Consider the following 20,866-nt stretch of genomic DNA (forward strand, 5'->3'; position numbering starts at 1 on the left):
CGGACGTCCGCATCCCTTGCATGCGCCATTCCGCTCCTCGTGGCGCACACTAGCTATCAATTCGTTTCAACGCCTTCACTTCTACGAGAGGGGTTCAATGGCTGTACTCATGGAAATGTTCCTTGCTTCAATGACTGACCTCAAGAACGCTGAAGTCTACGGGAGCTCCCGACCCAGCCGCAGCGTTCCTGAAGATACCCTTTGGGGCAGAGTTTATCACATTGAACTCTTCTTGTCGGGGAATATTACTCGAATGCTTGTTCAAACTCAGTCAACCCCTCATTGCAAAGTCTGCAGCTGGTCTATAAATCCCAAGCTTGTGGACTTGGCTTTGAAATGTCGGATTGTAGACTTGACCGAACGCAACGACACTCGATTTGATTCGTGATCATGATATCCAAAGCGACATCAATACAATCAAAAGCCTGATTACAATATGCCATACGCCAATAATGAGCCCACACATGGTATATCCCGCCCATATCACCACTGCGTTTCCATCCACCTCACCATCCTCTCAACAAGCCCGCTGCCAACGACATCCCACCCATCGCCGACGGCCGGGCTCCTCCGCCCCGTCCTCTCCGTCTCGAACACCAGGCCCTGACGGCCCGGCCTGTCGTTGTCGTACTTGTCCTCGAAGAAGCCCAGGAGCTTGTACGTCGGGTTCCGCTCCGGGTCCGGGTCGGACTCGCGCAGGCGGCGCACCCACTCGCGCTGCGAGACGATCTGGAACTCGAGGCCCGCGTCGCGGAGGGCGCGCAACAACTCAAACGTCCAGTGGAACAGGCGCGGGTTCTGAACCTGGTATACAAGATCCAGGTCCGCGTTGTCAGGAGACGACGGCGGTGCGCCGCAGGATGTGCAACGGGGGCCGGTGAGGCGCGCGAGCTCGAGCACTGCAAGGGCCATCTTGTCTGCTGGCATCCACGAGGGCGTCTGGGGGAGGTTTTGTTAGCCAATTATGATTCCTCACGCAAACCTCATCAAATCAGGGCCGGGGAGGGGAGGGAGGGAAGCTTACCTCTTCCAGAGCAGGCAGCGCCTTAATCACCTTTGCGCTGCGGATCATCAAGGGAATAGCCTCTGTCTGATTCCACACGCCGCCCTCTGAATCCCCCACAATTTGACCCAGCCGCAGCACCCTCGCCGTCATGCCCGTCTTCGTCGCCGCAGCCTTGATGACGTGCTCCGTGACGACCTTGGACCGCGCGTAGCCCATGTTCTGCGCGTGCGCCAGGTCCTCCACGTACGTCTCCCTGACCCGCGCCGGGATCGGCGTGCCCGCCGCCGCCGAGACGGACGAGCAGAAAAAGAGCCGCGCGGGCGCGACCGTCTCGGTGCCGAGGCAGAGGTTGAGCAGGTTGTGCACGCCGCGGATGTGCTGTGCCTCGAAGCTCGCGACGCCGAGGTTGAAGTTGACGGCCCAGGCCGAGTGGATCACGGTCGTCAGGGACCTGCGGAGCTCCGCGGCGGCGACCTCGGCGAGGCCTAGGTCTGGGAGGCCCAGGTTGGTGGGGAGGTATTTGACCTTGGCCCGGTCGCTGTCGGAGAGGCTGAGACCCTTGGAGCGCAGGGAGGCGAGGACGCGGGACTCGGCTTCCTCGGGCGACGAGGCGCGGGCGAGGCAGTAGACGGCCTTGACGTAGGGTTGACGGACGACTTGCGCGAGGAGGTGTGCGCCCAGGGAGCCCGTCGCGCCGGTCAGCACGACGGTTTCGCCCTCGGGGGTGATTGTTCCGGGCTTCCTCTCGTTGAAGGCGGAGTACTTTGCAATGAGCTTCTTCATCAGGTCAATCTCGTCCTCGGCGTCCACGGACTCGCCCGTGCGGAGCGCGTAGACATGTTTTGACAGGGAGAGGACGTTGGGATACTCGAAGACGACGTTTTGCCCGAGGATCTTGCCGCCGAGATTGACGCCGCGCTGGATGTGGCCCCGCGCGGTGCTGGCCTGGAGACTGTCGACGCCGGCCTCGAAGAAGTCGGTGTCCTTTTCGACCTTTGCGAAGCCCAATTTCGAGCGGAAGAGTTCGAGGAGGTGATCCTCAAGCTGCGGCAGGTCGAGGGCCAGGAGCTCGCCGCCGGCGACGTCGTCCTTGGGCGCCTCGAAGCGTCTGTAGACGTCCTCGATGAGTTCTGCAAATTGTTTGTAAAAGGCGGCCCGGATAACGGTGCCCTTGTCGGTGCGAGGGTACTCCGTACCGATATCTGCCACTTCAATCATCTCTGTGGAGACGCGGCCAAATGCCTCGGCTCGAGAGTTGGCCTCTTCGATGACGGGGCTCAGAGTCTTGAGGATCTCCTCCTTTGACAGGTCCTTTGAATTCTCGCTGGGGATGATGACGAGCCCGGGGATGGACTTGCCGACGCCAAAGACGACGACTTCTTGAACGAGTTCGTGCTCCCGGATGTGATTCTCGTAAGGGATAGGAAGAACCTTCTCGCCGTTCACGAGGGTTACGCGGTCGTCGAGACGACCAAGGTACCTCCAGGCGTCAGGGATGGTGGGATGAGGAACGAAAGTGTCGCGTGTGCGGTAGGAATTGGGAGCTGGATCGTCCGAGTTGGACATGACCTTTGAGGGAAGCCCGTCGAGGACAACGCACTCGTGGACGTCGCCGGCAATGGGGATCATTCGCAGCCAGGGCTTTGCCGAGGCTAATGGCCGCATGTAGTTCCAGTACTTGTCCCCGGGCTCACGGAACGAGGTCATAAGCTGGCCCATCTCGGTACTAAATGGATACGATGTCAAGGACAGCTCATGCGAACCGGGGGTTGGAGGCAACTCACGCTCCGTAGTGTCCGACGAGATAGACGCCTGCCTCAACGAGTCGGTCACCCAAATCGTCGGGGCAACTGCTGCCACCGTACAGCACAAGCTTGAGTCTCTGCAGCGCCTCGATTCCTCCCTCGGTCTCTGCAAGAAGCTTGAGAGCATATGGCACACAGTGCAAGCTACCAGGTTCCGTCGCGCTCATGGCCTTGACCAAGCTGGTACCGGAAAGGGGCAGGTTGGCATTATAGATGGCGATCCTGTGCCCGGCGACAATAGCACGGAACAGCGTCGAAATCCCATGGTTATGGAATAGCGGCAGGGTAAGGAACGCACGGTAGGGGATGCCGCTGGAGTAGTTGGAGATGCAAGCCGCGTGCGTCTGAAAGATGGGCTTTGGGAGACCGGTCGAGCCGGACGAGTGCACGATGAAGGAGATGCGCTTGCCGGAGTCGGGATGCGTGAAGACGGGGAAGCGGTCGCCCGAGGGGCTCGGGAGGTCGTAGTCGGCCTTGTCGAGGATGTTGAAAGTGGTGATGGGCGACTCCGCGTTGATCTGGGCGGCCATATCGCTATACCGCTCCGCGATGACGACCCTGTTGCAGTGTGTCTTCTTCAGGAGGTTGGCGTAGGCTTCAGGTGAGAGACGTGTTGAGAGATAGAGCACGGCGAAGCCCATCCTTGAAAGGGCGAACATGGAGACGACATAGTTCATGTCTGAGTTTGCTAGGAGGGCCACAACCTCTGCTTGGCTTGATGAAGGGTTCTGATGTTATCAGTCCGTACGTTCCTCCTCATGGGCAAGGGGCTTCCTCGGTGAGTGGAGTTCTTCGGTGAGTCTACATACCTCCGGGAGGAGACCGGCCTGCGCATACTTGCGCGCCGCTTCATCGGCGAACCGATCCAGGTCTTTGGCTGTGTAATTGACAAAGTCGTCTCTGCCGCGCGCCGTCGCCGGGTAGGCTAGGACATCGACATCTGGTGCCTCTCTAACGCGCTTCAGAAGCAGATCGGTGACCGTCTTGAGCTCAATGGGCTTGATAGTCTCCACGATCTCGACTGAGGGCTTCTCAGACGCCAGTGTTGACCGCGGAAATACACCTTCTGTGTGGATAGCCATGTTGAAATTGGCGCCACAGTTCGGCCGGTTTGAGAAATAGATTCAGTGAAGAAGGGTCGAAGATGTGTGTAGGAAAAAAGTATTAACGAAGTTTGACTATCAGCGAGAATTCCGCTTGATATGAGTCTTCACATCTGTCTTTTCAAGGGGTGGGCTAATTCATCCGCCAGTGAGCAATGACATGAGAAGGTACTTTGGAGAAGGTTTGGAAAGCCTATGATCTTAATCATCCATCCAAATTGGTTCGTATAGAACACCCACAACCATACCCATGTAAGAACAGGCGGTTTCTTCTCCAACAGTTCTGTCCATCCGCTAGCTCGCCCGCAACCCTCCATTCCAGCCTTCTTTTTCCTCTACCCTTTCACACCCCTCACAGTGGCGAGGACGTAGCCGCAGCCAGCCATTTCCTACCAGAGGCCAGCAGACGGCGTCAGTTTCATGAGGTACGTGCCGAGACAACCGGACGGAAAAGCACAAGCACAAGCACTTACACTTGGGGGCGCAGGGTAAGGGGACACGGAAAAGCAACAGCCGTCTACGACAACAACCCGGGATGCACGGACCACTTCTCCGATGAGACGTGCCGGTGGGATGTCCGTGTTGCCTCGTCTGCATCGGGACGGTGTCTTTGAGTATTTCCGACTGACGGGACTGTGAGGAATCGACGGAGGGTGTCAAATGCCAAGGGAGTAACACGCGGGGAGACGCGGGGTGTCGGACGATTCTGGGTGAGGGAGAGGGCTACGGCGGGATAACGAGGGTTGTTTATTATGAGAAAAGTCCAAGAGACGGCACTCATTGGAAGGAGAGCATTGGAGCGATTGCTTATATTTTGAAAGATCTGTACAAATTCACGTATAACCTGTATCACCATGTCGAAACACTTTTACGATGAGGCTGAGGACCTTGTTCTCGATGCCCTCGAGAGCTTGGTGCTGCAGCATTCCGGCCTGACCTTGGACAAGTCAAAGAAGAGTGAGGCGCTACCTCGCCAATGCTGCCGAAAGCCTTGACAAAAGAAAAAGAACAACATGCTAACTTTGGATCAACAGCACTTTGGCTCACAAAAAATGACCCCAAAAAGGTCTCACTTCTCTCGGGAGGCGGCGCAGGCCACGAGCCCGCCCATGCCGGCTTCGTCGGCGACGGCATGCTCACGGCCGCCGTCTCGGGCTCCATCTTCGCCTCCCCCAGCGTCGCGCAGATCCTCTCCGGAATCAGCCGCGTAGCCAGCCCCGCCGGCGTCCTCCTCATCATCAAGAACTACACCGGCGACGTGTTCCACTTCCACCTGGCAGCCGAGAAGGCCAAAGCCCAGCTCGGCGTGACGGTCGAGGTCCTCATCGTCGGCGACGACGTCGCCGTCGGCCGCAAAAAGAGCGGCAAGGTCGGGCGTCGCGGATTGGCCGGCACCGTTCTCGTTCACAAGATCCTCGGGGCGTCCAAGGAGACGGGGGCTTCGCTGGCGGATGTGGTGAAGCTGGGTAAGACGGTTACTGAAAACTTGGTGACTGTCGGCGCGTCGTTGGAGCATGTGCATATTCCTGGGCGGGACGCGGCCACAGCTTCGACTGATGACCAGGTTGAGTTGGGCATGGGTATTCACAATGAGCTTGGATGTCAGGTGCTGAAGCCGCGGCCGCAGCTTTCTGAGCTTATTGATGCGATGCTTACGCAACTTCTCGACGTCAACGACGCGGATCGAGCATACGTTGACTTCTCTGACGCCAAGGACGTCGTTGTCCTGGTTAACAACCTCGGTGGTGTCTCACCACTTGAATTCGGTGGCATCACCGCAAAGGTCACGAGTGCGCTGAGTAAGTCGATACTGTCAAAAACAACGGCTGTTCAATGAAGTACAAGAAAGCTGCTTTACTAATGATGCACAGGCGGTCGTGGACTCAAGCTTTCCCGCGTCATATCAGGCACGTATATGACGAGTTTGAACGGGCCCGGGTTCAGCATCACTCTCCTCAAAGCTACTCCCGAGATTTTGAGGTACATCGACGCCAGCACAAATGCCATCGGCTGGGCATACTCTCCACGTGGTGAGACCAGCGGAGACGTTAAGCAGCGCCTGGTCGAGAGCAGCGATTCGGGGCATGCGTCTCAGAACGCTAGCAAGAGCGGCGTGCAACGTGAGTCCGAGTCCCTCATGGTATGTGAGACGTTGCGAGATACTAACACAAGGCCGTCTATAGTGAACGTAGAAATCTTCAAAAAGGTCGTCTCCGAGGCCGCAAAAAGAATCAACGAAGCCGAGCCCCAGATCACAGCGCACGACACGCAAGTCGGCGACGGCGACTGCGGCGTGACCCTCGCCCGCGGAGCCAAGGCTGTCCAAAAGTACGCCGACTCGTCCTCCGTCAGCGACGACGCCGTCCGCACGGCAATTGATCTCACCAACGTGATCGAGGACAACATGGACGGCACCTCGGGTGCCATCTACAGCATCTTCTTCGCGGCGCTAGCCTCTGAGCTGCGCAAGGCCAGCGCCGGTGTCCTTGACCTCCAAGCGTGGACCAAGGTCGCTGTCGGGGCCCTGGAGAAGCTTCAGCAGGCGACTCCGGCGAGGCAGGGCGACAGGACGCTTATTGACGCGCTTGAGCCGTTTGTGAGGACGTTGGAGAGCTCGGGAAGTGTGGGAGATGCTGTGGAGGCTGCGAGGAAGGGGGTTGAGGCTACCAAGGGCATGGCGGCTTCTCTTGGTCGGGCGGTGTACGTGGAGGAATCTGCGTGGGGTAAGGTGCCCGATCCTGGAGCTGAAGGTGTCCTGGCGATTTTTGAAGGTATTCAAGCGGCTACTGTGTAGATCCTTCAGTTGCTAGGGAGTCGCATCATGTACAATACAATAGGATCAGAGGATGTCGTTTCTGGGGCTTTAATTGAATATCATCAGGTTGAACTACAGAGTTTTATGGCAGTGGGGAAACAACTGTGAACTCCATGCAATCCTCGACGCCGCAAGGATTACACTATGCAAGAAGACAGCTGGCATGATTGAACAAGTCTCGAATTTGAGGAAAGCGATTGCATTAATCGTTAGAATCGTAGAGAGTCGTCATTGAGCAAAGCCTCGAGTCCTCCGAATCCAGAAGTAACCTAACAGGATTGTCAATACGCCGATACCAGGGAGTGCACCTCGAGATTCGACGGAAATAGCCACGTACCATGGAGTCAAACTGGCCCCAGCTCGTCATATCGGCCAGAGAACTGCTCGGGCTCGCGTCAAAACCAACAAACTCATCCGCGTGTCCCACATCGGGGAAATTGAGGGCTCCTAAATGATCCTGCTCATGCTGGGGCTGAGAATCTTCACTCCCTGCAACGACGAGAGCGGCGCGGGAGACTGCTCCGCCATTCTGTCCATTCTGGTGGGTTACGGCCGGGCTCTGGTGCCGCTTCGTCTGCCGGAGGGCCTCGGTCCTGAGCTCTTCGAGGACGAGACAGTATCGTGCCGCCAGCGTTGACTCGTTATCAGCGAGCGAGGCCAGTTGCGCCTGGCAGCGATAAGCCGCGTCGAAGTAGGCTTGCCATGCCTCGGTCGGGGCTGTCCGTTGCTGGATTGTATATACATAGAGAATAACTACAGCCGAGAAGGCAAAATAGGAAGTGAACTACCGTTGGCCTCAAGTTAGATAATGTAGGAGGATGAACAGAGAATGTTGGCAACGTCTTACCCAAAACGCACGGAAGAGCTGCCCTGCTTGTATAAGATCATTGACGGTGTCGACGACGTGCATGGCAGCGTCTAAACAGGCGTTTACGCTCTCTTCGGTTTGGTCCTTGTGAGGGACACCCTTCCGGCGGCTTTTGCCGTTTCGTTGTAACCGGGCAAAGTTACTGAGCAGGAAGGGCCGGTGCGTGAGAATCGTGGCATGCCAGTACGCCAAGTCCAACACGTTGCGTTGCCGCTGGAAGATGGGGATGAGCAATGCCGTATTGACGCCGTCATCCAAGAATTGCGACATTTCGGCTCTCCAGTGTTTTAGATTTTGGGAGTATTTAGCCGCCAGAGCACATCGATTTGAGAATGATGACGGGCGTATAGAGTAGAGATCCCGCAAGATCATGCTGACTATTCGCGAGAGCCTTGATCAAAGTCAGCATCATGGATCGAAAGAGGGTATGTTATGGATCACCTACTTGACATGAGCCACCGGAGCCAGCATAAGTGACTGGCCCCGTCCCATGCGGGGTGTGATGTGGTCTGCATGGAGATCCGCGTCTTCTGAACACGAAGGTAGTTCCTGATCAATGTCTTCATCATGAAACGTTCGTGGACGTCCAAGTGCGGCGCTGAGATAGTTATCGAGGCTGTAAGCGCACCAAAACGTGCGACGGCGACACTCGAGCTCAATGTAGTTGTATCCCCCAGCCGGGTCCGCATGCCTATTACGGTTCAGACCAATGGCAAGGGCGAGGTGCCCTACCGTGCCGAATAAGCTCCAGCAGTGGTTAATGCGAGACTGGGACAAGAGCCAAAAACATTGGCATAGCCGGGCCTGGACGCTGGCCAGGCGTACGGCGCCTCTCTCTTTGGAAAGCTGGTGATCTGCAGCCAAGAAGTATCGGGCACTGCCATCGCGTGTAAGTAAAAGGAACTTGAAGAATCTGGAGATGACATCGCGACGACATGGGACGGGGTATGTATCCTCCGCGGGTGAAATTTACCTTGCGTCTGCGTTCTCACGCGGGTGTGTGGTGCCCATGTACTCCTGCGCCTGAGCAAACACCATGAATAGTAGGGCTCTCTGGGCCGGGGCGTCCTCCCGGCTCTTCATGACACCCATGGTGTCGTAGAACTCTTTCAGCCAACCTTCGAGAGTGGGGCGGTGCAGAAATCTGTGGGTTGGCACGGCGAACTCAAAATATCTGTTCAAGAGAGTCGTGGCCTCTTCCTTGGATGGTAGGACGCAAAAGGCGCCGCTGGGGTCAAAGTCCGGGAGTGGCGCATCGCCAAAGGTGAAGATGGAGGATGCTTGTGAGAAGGAGACAGCTTGGTGCAGACGCTTCTGAACCCTCAACAAGAAAGAGACACCAGACGAGGGACCGACATAATGGCCTTGGAGATCCGTCTGAGTAGGCTCAGGAGATGCCCGGGAGGGAGGCTCAGCGGTGCCGGGGTCGACGCCGCCAATAACGGCCAGATTTCTGCCGTTCATAATGGTCTCGTCCTGATGGTCAACATCACCGGGGTCAGAGACGTCCACGACAATGGAGGAGCCCATCAGCACATCTTCACCACCACCACCACCACCACCACCAGCGCTGGGATGATCCGATACGGAGACGTCGAGGCCATCGAGATCCATGCGGGCGACATCCTCCCGAGTGGCCACGGGCGGCTGGCGACCACGTGCATAAGACGCGTTGTAGGTGCAGTGGGACTCGGTGCGGATGCACAACTCGCAGGGCTGGATGCCCGTGCAGCGGATCTTGCGCTTCTTGCACCTGTCGCAGGCGCGGGTGACGCGGACGCGCTCCTTGTCGCGGTGCCGACGACGTCTCCCGCTCTCCGTCAGAGGGGTCGGATTCGACGGATGTGTGAGCGGCGGAGATGCCAACTGCTGGTGCTGCTGGTGGGACTGGGGCAGGTGATGATTTCCATTGCCATTACCGTTGCCGTTCTCGTTGTGAATGCCGCTGGTGCTGGTGCTGTGGTGGCCATTCCCGGTTCCCTTGGCGCTCGACGTCGTGTTTCCATTGCCGTTGGCATGCTTGTTTCCGTTGCCGTGATTATGCTTGCCGAGACCTCCTCCCCCATTGAGGTGTGAGTGGGATTGGCGGCGAACGCCAGGTTGACGGATCCCATTCACCATGGCGTTGGCATTGCCGCTGCCGTTGCTGCCGGTGCTAATGCCGACACCGGAGTCGCCTTCGTCGGTGTCCAGGTCCATTTGCCGTGTCCTGGGCCTTACTCCGTAGTGCGGCAGCAATTTGGCGGCAGACTCCCCTGATCCTGCTGCTGAAGCTGGGCACACGGAAACATGGTCGATTAAGGGAAGGGGAGAAAGGGGGACCAGAGGCGGGACGTGGAGGACGGATATGTCACCTCATTCTTAATCCTTTTGGGAATGGAGAAGACGATGCGGGGTACCCGGCCGCCCTCTTAGTTACGTTGGGGCCCTAGGCCTAGCCTGTCCTTGCTGGTCTGGTTCATGATCCTTGTAGGTGCGTGAAGGATGGTTCTTGGGGGGGGAGCCTCCCCCAGTGCCCCCAATCGAATCATCTACCCCGGATAGACTGAGATGGATGGTTGTGGGATGTCCTTGGGGCTCCCAACTTGCATGGGCATATGCTGGCAAAGCTAGGGGTCCGCGGCACGATAGAAGTAACAAGCAATGATGCGCTGACAACTTGTCAAGCTTTCGAGACACAGAGAAGAAGAATTCTGATCCAGAGACAACAGACTACTAATTTGAAATTGTCAGGGGTCTATCCATGCAAACCCGCCAACCAGCCGCAGAGTCCAAGTGAAACCACGCGACCAGCATATCCTGCAACCGGGCAAAGCGGACATTAGCTACACCAGGGTGAAGAAGACTAGAACACAAAGAACAACTCTATCCACGCCACAACGTGGCCAGAACTCTAAGTTGTATGACCATCTCAAGGCGATCTTCCTGAGGGTTCAGAAGATGGCCACGGCGTTGGGAGGACTGGCCACACCACCCGGAACCTAACGGGACAAACATCAACACACTTTCCGGCGATGCTCCCACATGAGTAATGGGAAAGGGGGGGGACCACCCCATTCATGACTTACCTTGAGCGGCACGCTGCTCACAAAGAACGTCCACCTCCCCAGCTCCTGGCACGTCGCACTAAGACCCTCGAGATCGAACATTTCCCCAATGGGCAATCCCCAACCTCCCAGCAGCCACTGGTGCAACAAACCACCCCCCTGCATCTCGTCTTCCCACGCCTCGCCCTTCCACACGCCGCCGACGGCCGTGTGCGGGCCCGCGATGGGCGCCCTCTCGAAACTCGGCGCGTCGCCCGCCACGGCCGCGAAGCCCGTCTCCCATATCCACCGGAGCACCTCCCTCGTCGGCTCGAGCCCGAGAAAGTCCGGGCTGGGGCGCGCCGCGACGGCCTTTTGCGCGGCGTCGTCTTTGGCGTTGTAGCCCGCCGTGAACCCGGACCGGATGAAGAGGATGTCACCGGGCCGGAAGGTGATGTTTTCCTCGGCGGCGATCTGTTGCAGGTGCGCTAGGGATATGTCGCTGCTGGTGAAGGCGTCGAGGGGCAGCGCGTGGCGGGCGCAGAAGCTGGCGTAGTCGAGGAGCACGCCCCGGCCGACGATGCCGCCCTTCTCAACCCAAGCTGCGCTGTAAGTCAGTTCTCGATTTCACTTTTTCGTTTCGAAGGCGAACTTGCCGTCTATGCCAATATTTTCGGGGTTATCCAGGTCCTCTTGGGTCGTATTGTTGTAGTACCTTTTGGCTTTCTGGTACCCTTGGATCATCACAGTTAGTCACATCCTCACTAATTGCTGGGGCCGAGGCCATTTAAACTGCCTACCATAGTGCCTGAAACCGTCCCACTGGCTGCTGCATTGAGTATTGAAGTGCAAGATATCATCATTGACCATCCTCTTCTCGCCGCTCGGGTGTGCTCGATTGACGAGTCTAGACTCAAAGGGCGCCCGGTTGAAACTTGGCTGAGAGGGATTGTTCAACGACCAGTCCAGCGACACGCGTTGACCAGTGCGGATTTCAGATGCCGCCGCCGCGGCCACCACTGCGGGGGTGAGAAGGTTCAGCGCTCCTAAGCGGTCATCTTTGCCGTAAAGGCCCCATGCGTTTCCAGGAGGGCCAGTAGGGTCCAGAGGAAGGGATGAGAACGGCGGCCTTGGGGGAGCTGGAGGAGATGACATGATGAGTCTTGAAGGGAAGAGAAGCGTTGCAGCTGTCGTTGTGATGAGTCTCTGTGAGCGCCCGTGAGAGTTCGATGAGGTGGTGAGGGTGAAGCAGCGCGGTCTGAAGCGTCAAAAAGCACCGGCGTCGGCGACACTAGCCTATGCCCGAATTAAAACCGCATCTTTGCGGGGCATTTTCGGGGGACGTTGAGTCCGCAATTTTGCACAATACCATCCCGAAGCGAAGCTTCAGCGCAGAAGAACTTGCAAGAGTACCACATAAGAAGGCTGCATCTGGTATTCATAGAAGCTGTGGGCTTCTTGAATTCACCGTTAGTGATTAAGCATGGAGAAATATGACACAGAGTCCATCAGACCTTTAGACTGAAAGGAATCGGTGGCTCTCGATTGAGTTGATGCTAGAATCGCTAGCAGAGGGCATGTTCGTCGTGCAACTTTCACGGCAAAGAATTAGCTGCAATTCAACAGGTCCAACGTCTGATTAGGAAATGTACCAAAAGTTCAAGCTACCACGATCCGTCAAGTTTCCAAACGCCGTCGCATCCAGGGCGCGGCAGCTTACAGCTTGAGGAATATACCCCAGGCGAAGATATTGAGGCCTAGATACTTTGCAATAGGAACTTCTGGAGCATAAAGTTGATAGATAAAGCCCAGACCAGGACTCCAAAGTAAAAGATGGAGGATAGACGGCTATACGTGGTACCCTTGAGGTTGAGATCACTCTGAATGCCGAGGATGGCGGCGTACAACAAGGTGCACGGTTTTGTTGTATGCTCATGTCAGACTAAAATATTGTCAGACTAGAATATTGGCAGCCAGAAACGTAGAAGCCTTTTGGGGCCGGTCCTTGAGGGAAGACGTGCTACAACTTACGTAGAAAAGGGCATGGCGTAGCAATACCAAGAGACAGACACGGGCATGCCAAACAAGCAGCGTGCTTTTCCGTGGCACCAATAGAGTAAGTACGGTCAAGTCAAGCTTTGGTATCATGGCCAATCATGCAATTCGTACGATCCCCCGGCTCAACTCGTCCAAGATACGAATGACAAGGAGAAATAAGTCTACAGGGAATTCTCAATCTTTTCAACATCCGCAAGGAAAAGCTTGTCCAACGCCTTGAACGTGCCCTCATCCAAGCGCCCCTTGAGCGGCAAACGCCCGCCCTCGAGCGCGCCGAAACCGGCCTTTTGGATAATGCCCTCGCGGATGCCAATGATGCCAGTCTTGCCGATGAAATCCTCGGCGCGGCTGACGGCGTACTGCAGGCGCTGCACCTCCTCGAGGGTGCCCTGGTCCAGGGGGCGCTTTTCCGCCAGGCTAAAGAGGCGCGAGACCGTCTTTGGGTAAAAGGCGGCGAGGCCGTCAATGACGCCCGCGGCGCCAAAGAGGACAATGGGCGCGAGCTGGGCGCCGAAGCCGCTGTAGACGCGGAACTTTGCGTGGTCGATGCGCGGGTCGGAGGAGACTTGGGTGTGTAGGGAGACGTTTCCGTGGGACCTGATGGGGTTTTGTGAAGTGCGTTAGAGGGGGGGAGCCCGGGACAGAGAGTGACATGTTTTTTTTTTATTTTGGGCGAGTTCACTTACATTTTGCAACCGACAATCTTGGGGTGCTGGGCGAGGTCTTTGTAGGTATCGGGTTCAACGAGGACATTGTTCGTCACGCCGGGGTAGTTGTATCTGAGGTCTCATGAGTACGAATGTCCCTCTCACGTGCGCTGCCGCGCGTTGGCAGGCATTCACTCACATAAGGACAGGGAGAGGGCTCTTGTCGGCCACGACAGTGTACCACTCCTTGATGTTCTCCTGGTTCGCAGCGGTACCAAAGTAGCCGGGGACGAGCACCAGACCCCATTGGGCGCCGGCCTTTGCATAGTCGTCGAGCCACTCGAGGGTCTCGTCAATGCCATTTGTCAAGACACCGGCCATGATGGGGTAGTCGGGGAAACCAGCCTCCTCGAGACCCTTCTTGACGCCGGCGACGAGGTCGTGACGCTCGGCCTTGTTCAGGTGAATTGCCTCGCCGGTCGAGCCGAGGAGGACCAGGCCGCGGATGCCATTCTTTGCGAGGTAGATGCTGTGCTTGATCTGCGTGTCAATGTCGACTTTGGGCTGGAGGGAGCCGGCCGATGCAGACGCGGCGTGGAAGAAGGTTGGGACCGGGACGAAGACGCCCGTGGGTGGTACTCTGACGTCTGCCATTGTGATGTGTGAATGTGGTATGAAATAGAAAGAAGCCGGGGAATGCTGAGCTTCTCAAAGTTAAGTATTGGGATAGAGATTGACGGCTCCGGGGTATCACGATGCTGCAACGTTCTTCTTTTGCGCGTTCACTGTTTTGTCGGCCCCTCGCTTGAATTTACGTTGGCAGTGGAAAACGTGTCAGACCGGTCTCGGTGCCCCTCGGCAATCCCGCGAGGGACTTGGTCGAGGGGCGCCTCGGGGTGTGATGACGCGGGGGTGGGGACGAGTTGCGCGATGGGGACGACCGAGCGGGGAACATCCCGACGCTATCCCGTCTAGGCCGTTTCTAGAGGTTCCACGGGCGGGCCCGGCTGTCGGACATTGTTCTTGTTGAAGAGGGGAGTGAGTGGGGGAGAGAGAGGGGAGGAAAAGACCGGAAAAAGAGGTTTACATAAGGCTTATTCCGTGCCAACGGACCGTGTTGAGCCCCCTCATTGTGTGATGCGGAAATCTTGCAGGCTGGTTTGGAGTGACGACAGCCTCAAATTGAGGATATAAGAGGGATATAAGGGCTCTGGGGGGAATTGTCGTTGACTGTGCTGGGAGAGTGACATATAATAGACGAACACAAAATACGCGGATAACTGCACCTCATCTGACTTTGTCTGTACCATTACATCCAATCACGGAACTATCAACACAATTACTCTTTGACAATGGCGTTAGGACAGTCTTATAAGCTTCTTTCGGGGCACGAGATCCCAGCAGTTGGCCTAGGCACCTGGGTGAGCATTCGCGAGGCCTGCTGAAAGTGAAATCCCATCTGATCATGTGGAATGGTAGCAATCCAAGCCCAACGAGGTCAAGAATGCCGTTGAGCACGCCCTCAAGTCGGGGTACCGCCACATTGACGCTGCGGCCGTCTATGACAACGAGAAGGAGGTCGGCGAAGGCCTCAAGGCTTCTGGGGTCCCAAGGAAAGAGATCTTTGTAGGCTCACCATCCAGTCCTCATGGCCGACTAGCATCAAATGGCTGATCCTTGTTCCTCAGGTCACCAGCAAGCTTTGGAACACCCACCACAAGGCAGAGGATGTAGAGACCGCACTGGACATCACCCTCAGCGACCTGCAGACTGACTACGTGGACTTGTACTTGGTAAGTCTTTTACCCTTTTCGTGTACCTACCTGCACCCACCCTCCTCTCGATTTGCCATCCTAACGCAACAATGTCTCGCAATAGATTCACTGGCCCGTGTCCTTCAACAAGAAGGACGATGCCACCCGCTTCCCCCTGCACCCCGTCACCGAGGCCGTCGACGTCATCGACGTCCCCGTCATTGAGACGTGGAAGGCTTTGGAGGCCCTCGTCAAGAAGGGCAAGATCCGTTCCATTGGCGTCTCCAACTTCACCCGCGAGAAGATTGAGGACCTGTGGAACAAGGCCGAAATCAAGCCGTCGGTGAACCAGATCGAGGCGCACCCGTACCTGCAGCAGCCCGACCTCCTGGCCTGGTCCAAGGAAAAGGTGAGTCTTGCGTTGGTCCAAAACGAGGGAAGGGAAAAAAAAGTCTCCGAGGTCGCATTCCGTGTAGGTCGCTAATCTGGTTTGGATGCAGGGTATTGTGGTCACGGCGTACAGCCCGCTCGCTAACAACATCTACAACCTGCCTCGGTAAGCACCCAGCAGCTACCTGTACCCCCTTCCGAGAATCATGCACATGTACTAATCCGCATCAGTGCCGTTGATGATCCCACCATCGCCGAGCTGGCAAAATCTTTGGGCAAGGAGCCGGCTCAACTCATCATCAGCTGGTCTGTCCAGAGAGGCACCGTTGTGCTCCCCAAATCCGTCACTCCCTCGAGAATTGAGAAGAACTTTGAGGGTACGTGATCAACCAAACGTTTCCACTTTCAGAGGGACAGACGCTGACTTGTACCAGTATTCGAGCTCCCCAAGGACGTATTTGAGAAGATCAACGCCCTGGACAGGAAACACCGCTACAACTTCCCAGCCCGTCTCGGCCAAGACATTTTTGGCGAGTCGGACCCGGAGACACTGAAGAAGGCGGTAGAGACCTGGGTGGCACAGCAGAAGAAGATTAAGGCGGGCCAAGCATAGACATGGAAGAGCAGAAGTGTGATTCCCATACGTCCAGCGCTGTAATCTCTGATAGAATCGGGAATAGAACTTGGAGTTCCCTCCGTGATCCTTTTCCGTCCCTCTCTTTGGTGTTATCCTCACCGAGCGGAAAAGAACACACCGAGGACCCCGCGCTGCCCCCTAGACCCCTGGCAATGGACTCGGGTGAGGGTGTACCGAACCCCGCACAGCTCATCCCACCCTTCTCCACCTAGCGTTTTTGGCGGCCGGGTAATATCCATGCTCTTTCTCCGACGGGGGGATTGTGACGCGGAGGCGGATCGGGAGCAGAAGGACGGCTGAGGAGGCGGGTCGGAGAGGTTCCGGATTCAGGCCGACTTTCCCGTCGTTCAACTCCGTCGAGCTCCGCTTTGCTGTGGGAATATCAGCTCACGATTGCCTCAAGTTAGCCGATTCATCTGAAGCGTCATTCATCAAAGTCAACCAAAGTGACCTTCTGTTGCTTCCCTTGCAGCTTCAAAGACTCCTCGCAAAGATTAACATACGTCATCGCACACAAAACTCATCATGGGAAAAATCGCAACGATGGAGTACTTCCGAGTGCCACCCCGGTGGTTATTCGTCAAGATCACCGACGAGGCGGGCAACGTCGGCTGGGGCGAAGCATCTCTTGAAGGCCACACCCAAGCGGTGGAAGGCTGTCTTGACGCCTGGTTCGAGAGGCATTCTGGCCTGGAAGCTGAGTACGCTGACCTACGCAAGCTTGGAGATTGCCATTGCTGATGCTGGCAAGCGACATTGAGCACATTTGGCAAATGTCATGGCGGACAACCTTTTACCGCGGCGGGCCGGTCTTCATGAGCGCATTGGCAGGTATCGACATCGCCTTGTGGGATCTCAAGGGTGAGAGCAGCCTTTACTCCAGCCGAGTCTGAGATATCGTTGACAAACAGTCTGTGTTAGCGAGAAAGCTGGGACTTCCCATTTGGCAGCTTCTGGGTGGAAAAGTCAGAGACAAGCTCAAGGTCTACGCATGGATCGGCGGTGACCGGCCCAACGACGTGGAGCAGCAGGCGTAAGTAGCGAGACGCCAGTCGCCCCCCCTCGGACGGATATCCTTTCTAATCATTGTGTTCTCGCAACAGACGGGCACGTAAAGAGCAGGGGTTCAAAGCCGTCAAGATGAACGGCACCGAAGACCTCGGCTGGCTCGACTCGCCCGACGCCCTCGACGCCGCCGTCGAACGCGTCAAGGCTGTAAAAGCCCTCGGCATGGACGCCGGCGTCGACTTCCACGGCCGCGTGCACAAGCCCATGGCCAAGCAGCTCGCAAAGGCCCTGGAGCCGCACCGCCCGCTCTTCATCGAGGAGCCCCTGCTGTCCGAGCACCTCGGGGGCATCAAGGAGATCAGCCGCCTCACGTCGATCCCCATTGCCCTCGGCGAGCGGCTCCACAGCCGCTGGGACGTGAAGCCGTTCCTCGAAGCCGGCTGCGTGGATATCCTCCAGCCCGATATTTCTCATGTGGGTGGCATTTCGGAGATGCGCCGTATCGCGGCCATGGCGGAGGCGTACGATGTTGCTCTGGCGCCGCATTGTCCGCTGGGACCCATTGCCTTGGCTGCGAATGCGCAGGTCGACTTTGCGTCGCCGAATTTTGTGATTCAGGAGATGAGTTTGGGTATTCACTACAATAGCACGGGCCAGGATCTGACGAGTTACACTCATAACCCAGAGGTCTGGAAGGTCACGGATGGCTACATTGACCTTCTTACGGGACCTGGCTTGGGCATTGAGATTGATGAGGCGCAAGTTCGCGAGCTGTCCAAGGATGCGAAGGCTTGGGTCAGCCCTGGGTTCATCGGGCCCGGGGGAGAGATTAGAGAGTGGTAGAAGATTACGCAGGACGACTTCCATAATGAACAGCTCATCAAAAAACAGTTCTGCCATATGTTCACGGGCAGTGCAAATACTTTGAATGAAGGCTGTTGGAATCAGGGGGTTTTCAGTTGTGATCCATCTCATAAAGCCACAACTGATCAACTAGGGTGCTTTTTGCAATCCCTCCTGCTTGACAACCCACCCCGCGCCTTGGGGAAAACCAGGTGCATCGCCTTTTGACCCTCGCCAGCCAGCAGCCATATATGCAACTACGACAATGATCAGGAAAACGAGCGCTACATCTGCGAGTCACTCTGTCAGGGTCACAACGTACCTGCATATAGGAAACCAGCATTTCCGGGCATGAAAGGAGGAGGTGTGCCGCCTGAGTCAAGGATGAGCAACGATAAGGGATATCACAATGGGATCACTCACCATCCCCGCCACGAACGGCGTAGCCAGCGTCATCAAACTTCCAGTAATCGTACGCAGTCAAGTGGTAAATAGCCCTTTCCGGATTCCCAACCCGAGCAGAGTTGATGGCCAACACGGGCCGTCCCCAGCCGCGGATCTTCTGGTCCGTCCAGACTTCCCATACCTTGTCCGCAGTCCTGAGCGCGACTTTGGGGTCAACGGCCGGGGTGTCTGGTAGTATCCCCTGCATCATGATGAGGCTGCGCGGGTCTCCGTTGAGGGCCGGGTCCTGCCACCATGTGCTGTTCAGCCCCTCATACACGGCGTAAAGACCGTCGACCTGCGGAGGCGGAGCGAGGTTCTCGGCCACTTCCGTCCACTTGTCGGGGACCGCCTGGCCCATTCTCTTCTTCCACTCGCGCGCGAGATCGAGTCCGTACCTCCAGTATGCGATCTACAACGGGGTCAGATTGAAGCTTCGATGGATAGATAAGCTGAGTTTGACTTACCTCGTAAGCTAGGTTCAACGTTTGTGAAGGTGGCGTATTCTCAGTTACTCCATATGAACTGAAGAGCACGTTTAGCACATGTTTCTACGTCTTTGTCCACAGAGGAGATCGGGCTCACGGTGGCCCCAAGTCATAGTGTCCTGAGCTTTCATTCTTCCAGGCATACGATGCCATGAAGTCGGCAGTCGCTGTCAAGACTGCGTCCCATTGCTTCAAGGTCTCGTCATTTGGTGACGACTGATACGCAAGTTCTGCCAGATACATGGGATGGGGCTGTCTGGTTAGAAAAGGACGTTTCCCGGAGCTATTTCACTTCGTTAGAGGGTTGGAAAATACCTGTTGCCATAGTAAAAGGCCGTTGATTCCTCCAGGGGAACTGACACCTGTCTCAAGCTCCGTCATTTTAGGCCACCTGCAACTATGGTTAGATATAATAACCCGTTGCGCACTTGAATTGAACTCGCCTAGCCCCCTCCCACCCTTGTGCTTTTGCCCTAGCGAGAGAGGATGGGAGCAGTGTCTCGTAAATCTCTGGGAATATGTTGTCAAAATGCTTCTTCCGGCCCCACGTTACCCAGTGGGCGTTGTGCCAAATAACCATTTCCATGTGGAATTTGCCTGTCCGAATCAGCTTCGCAGAATATTTCCACTATGGATTTGTAGACATTTGCACGTACCGTACCATCCGTTGTTCATCAGCCCACTCTCCTGTGGCGATTGACCGGAAGCCGCGCTGTTGACGCGAACATGATATTGCGACAGGATGATACGCCTCTGCAGCTCAGTGGCGTTGGGGTTCGAAGACGAAGTCAGGTCGACGAAACCACCCTCGTTCCAGTAGTCGTGCCATTCAGTGATACTTTCCTTTTGGGTGTCGGCCGGGGGTCTGGGGTCTTGCTTCTGAGGTGAAAAGTGCGCAGTAAAGGTCAAAGAAGTCGAAGTCCGGTTGGTGTCGCGGACAGAAGACAGTGTATAACGATGAGCGTTAATCTTGTCAGAGCCCTCTGGTTCGTCCCGAGAAAGCTCAAGGGGCACTTCGTGTGGCCAGCGCAGGTTGACGAAATAGCTCGTCTCCTGCAACTCGTGATGGATGTGCGCCACGTCAGATCGTCCGCAGCTATTGACGATGCGAGTCGTATGGTTCAGCGGGAAGTCGTAAACGCCGGCAAAGACTTCGTATTTGTACTTTGTTGTGTGAATAGGCGGGTATGGAAAGTCTAGCTCGACGTTCAAGTCGCCGGAGGATACAAGCTCCGATTCAATCTGGAATGTGACGGCATCATACGCGAAATCCCCCTGCGTAACCACTTTGACAGATTTGCCATCGACTTTGAAGGTTGAGGTGATGAAACCACCCCAGAGGTCCAGTTCTTGTCTTGGTTCTGTGATTGCCGCTGCAGAAAGAGTTCCTCCCTTATACTTTAGACCGATACGGCCGAGATTGATGCGGTTAGGATTCCCAATGAGCCATTGCGAGACTTGAGGAAGCTTCGGATCGGGAATATCGTAGGAGACATTTTGGCCGTGTGTCAGCATGGGAACGCCGGAGTAGTCACCGAGTTTCTCGCTGTGAGAGTGTCGCGTCAATTTCCCTTCACAAGCAGGATCGTTAGAGATGTGCAACAAACCCATTTGTCGGAAGCGAGTCGTTGTGCCAGGCCCAGCTTGAGAGTGTATTGAAGGGCAGGAAAGTCTGCAAAAGTCGTAGTCTCAGCAACAAAGCATTGAAAAGCATGGGTTTAGGGCTGATTTTACCTGCATGCCCGTGTTATCGACATTGAAAGCGAAGTTGCCATTGCCAACTTGCAGTGGAGTGGTGTTATTGTCGATCAAATTGGTTCGGACAACATTGAATTGAGACACAACCCGCTGTCTGAGACATCTCAGTTGGATAGCCAATCGCCAAGTATCAACTATGAGCTCACCTGTCGATGCGCCCTAGTGCGACCACCGGTAGCAAGGCGGTACAAAGGAGTGTCAAAAGCATCTTCCTTG

At 56.2% G+C, this 20,866-nt stretch overlaps 8 protein-coding genes across 8 annotated transcripts; 3 read left to right on the top strand and 5 right to left on the bottom strand.

The window, feature by feature from the left end:
• Window positions 1-483: 483 nt before the first annotated feature.
• On the bottom strand, window positions 484-3,893 carry CORC01_03811 (male sterility protein; the record flags this gene model as incomplete). The annotated part of the gene is made up of 4 exons (XM_022615460.1): window positions 484-939; window positions 1,025-2,732; window positions 2,791-3,539; window positions 3,621-3,893. The coding sequence occupies 4 exons, from the start codon at window positions 3,891-3,893 to the stop codon at window positions 484-486; spliced, it is 3,186 nt and encodes a 1,061-aa protein (XP_022478125.1).
• Window positions 3,894-4,768: 875 nt separating this feature from the next.
• CORC01_03812 (dihydroxyacetone kinase) lies at window positions 4,769-6,708 on the top strand (the record flags this gene model as incomplete). Its single annotated transcript, XM_022615461.1, has 4 exons — window positions 4,769-4,871; window positions 4,949-5,713; window positions 5,786-6,034; window positions 6,098-6,708. 4 exons carry the CDS (start codon window positions 4,769-4,771, stop codon window positions 6,706-6,708), a joined length of 1,728 nt encoding a protein of 575 aa, XP_022478126.1.
• Window positions 6,709-6,938: 230 nt separating this feature from the next.
• Window positions 6,939-9,796, bottom strand: CORC01_03813 (fungal specific transcription factor domain-containing protein; the record flags this gene model as incomplete). Its single annotated transcript, XM_022615462.1, has 5 exons — window positions 6,939-6,998; window positions 7,067-7,513; window positions 7,577-7,988; window positions 8,043-8,474; window positions 8,571-9,796. 5 exons carry the CDS (start codon window positions 9,794-9,796, stop codon window positions 6,939-6,941), a joined length of 2,577 nt encoding a protein of 858 aa, XP_022478127.1.
• Window positions 9,797-10,530: 734 nt separating this feature from the next.
• On the bottom strand, window positions 10,531-11,778 carry CORC01_03814 (uncharacterized protein; the record flags this gene model as incomplete). The annotated part of the gene is made up of 4 exons (XM_022615463.1): window positions 10,531-10,578; window positions 10,666-11,230; window positions 11,276-11,357; window positions 11,424-11,778. The coding sequence occupies 4 exons, from the start codon at window positions 11,776-11,778 to the stop codon at window positions 10,531-10,533; spliced, it is 1,050 nt and encodes a 349-aa protein (XP_022478128.1).
• Window positions 11,779-12,842: 1,064 nt separating this feature from the next.
• CORC01_03815 (dihydrodipicolinate synthetase) lies at window positions 12,843-13,982 on the bottom strand (the record flags this gene model as incomplete). The annotated part of the gene is made up of 3 exons (XM_022615464.1): window positions 12,843-13,278; window positions 13,368-13,460; window positions 13,528-13,982. 3 exons carry the CDS (start codon window positions 13,980-13,982, stop codon window positions 12,843-12,845), a joined length of 984 nt encoding a protein of 327 aa, XP_022478129.1.
• Window positions 13,983-14,680: 698 nt separating this feature from the next.
• CORC01_03816 (aldo/keto reductase) lies at window positions 14,681-16,085 on the top strand (the record flags this gene model as incomplete). The annotated part of the gene is made up of 7 exons (XM_022615465.1): window positions 14,681-14,749; window positions 14,808-14,954; window positions 15,017-15,121; window positions 15,207-15,491; window positions 15,583-15,638; window positions 15,704-15,849; window positions 15,907-16,085. 7 exons carry the CDS (start codon window positions 14,681-14,683, stop codon window positions 16,083-16,085), a joined length of 987 nt encoding a protein of 328 aa, XP_022478130.1.
• A 549-nt stretch (window positions 16,086-16,634) lies between these two features.
• On the top strand, window positions 16,635-17,960 carry CORC01_03817 (mandelate racemase/muconate lactonizing enzyme domain-containing protein; the record flags this gene model as incomplete). Its single annotated transcript, XM_022615466.1, has 4 exons — window positions 16,635-16,810; window positions 16,861-16,970; window positions 17,031-17,142; window positions 17,213-17,960. 4 exons carry the CDS (start codon window positions 16,635-16,637, stop codon window positions 17,958-17,960), a joined length of 1,146 nt encoding a protein of 381 aa, XP_022478131.1.
• Window positions 17,961-18,110: 150 nt separating this feature from the next.
• On the bottom strand, window positions 18,111-20,858 carry CORC01_03818 (uncharacterized protein; the record flags this gene model as incomplete). The annotated part of the gene is made up of 11 exons (XM_022615467.1): window positions 18,111-18,217; window positions 18,283-18,333; window positions 18,384-18,816; window positions 18,872-18,929; window positions 18,990-19,144; window positions 19,208-19,283; window positions 19,351-19,489; window positions 19,549-20,438; window positions 20,500-20,564; window positions 20,627-20,744; window positions 20,797-20,858. 11 exons carry the CDS (start codon window positions 20,856-20,858, stop codon window positions 18,111-18,113), a joined length of 2,154 nt encoding a protein of 717 aa, XP_022478132.1.
• Between the last annotated feature and the right edge of the window lie 8 nt (window positions 20,859-20,866).

Source organism: Colletotrichum orchidophilum (genome assembly GCF_001831195.1).
Source record: "Colletotrichum orchidophilum strain IMI 309357 chromosome Unknown Scaffold_23.1, whole genome shotgun sequence".
NCBI classification, from domain to species: domain Eukaryota; kingdom Fungi; phylum Ascomycota; class Sordariomycetes; order Glomerellales; family Glomerellaceae; genus Colletotrichum; species Colletotrichum orchidophilum.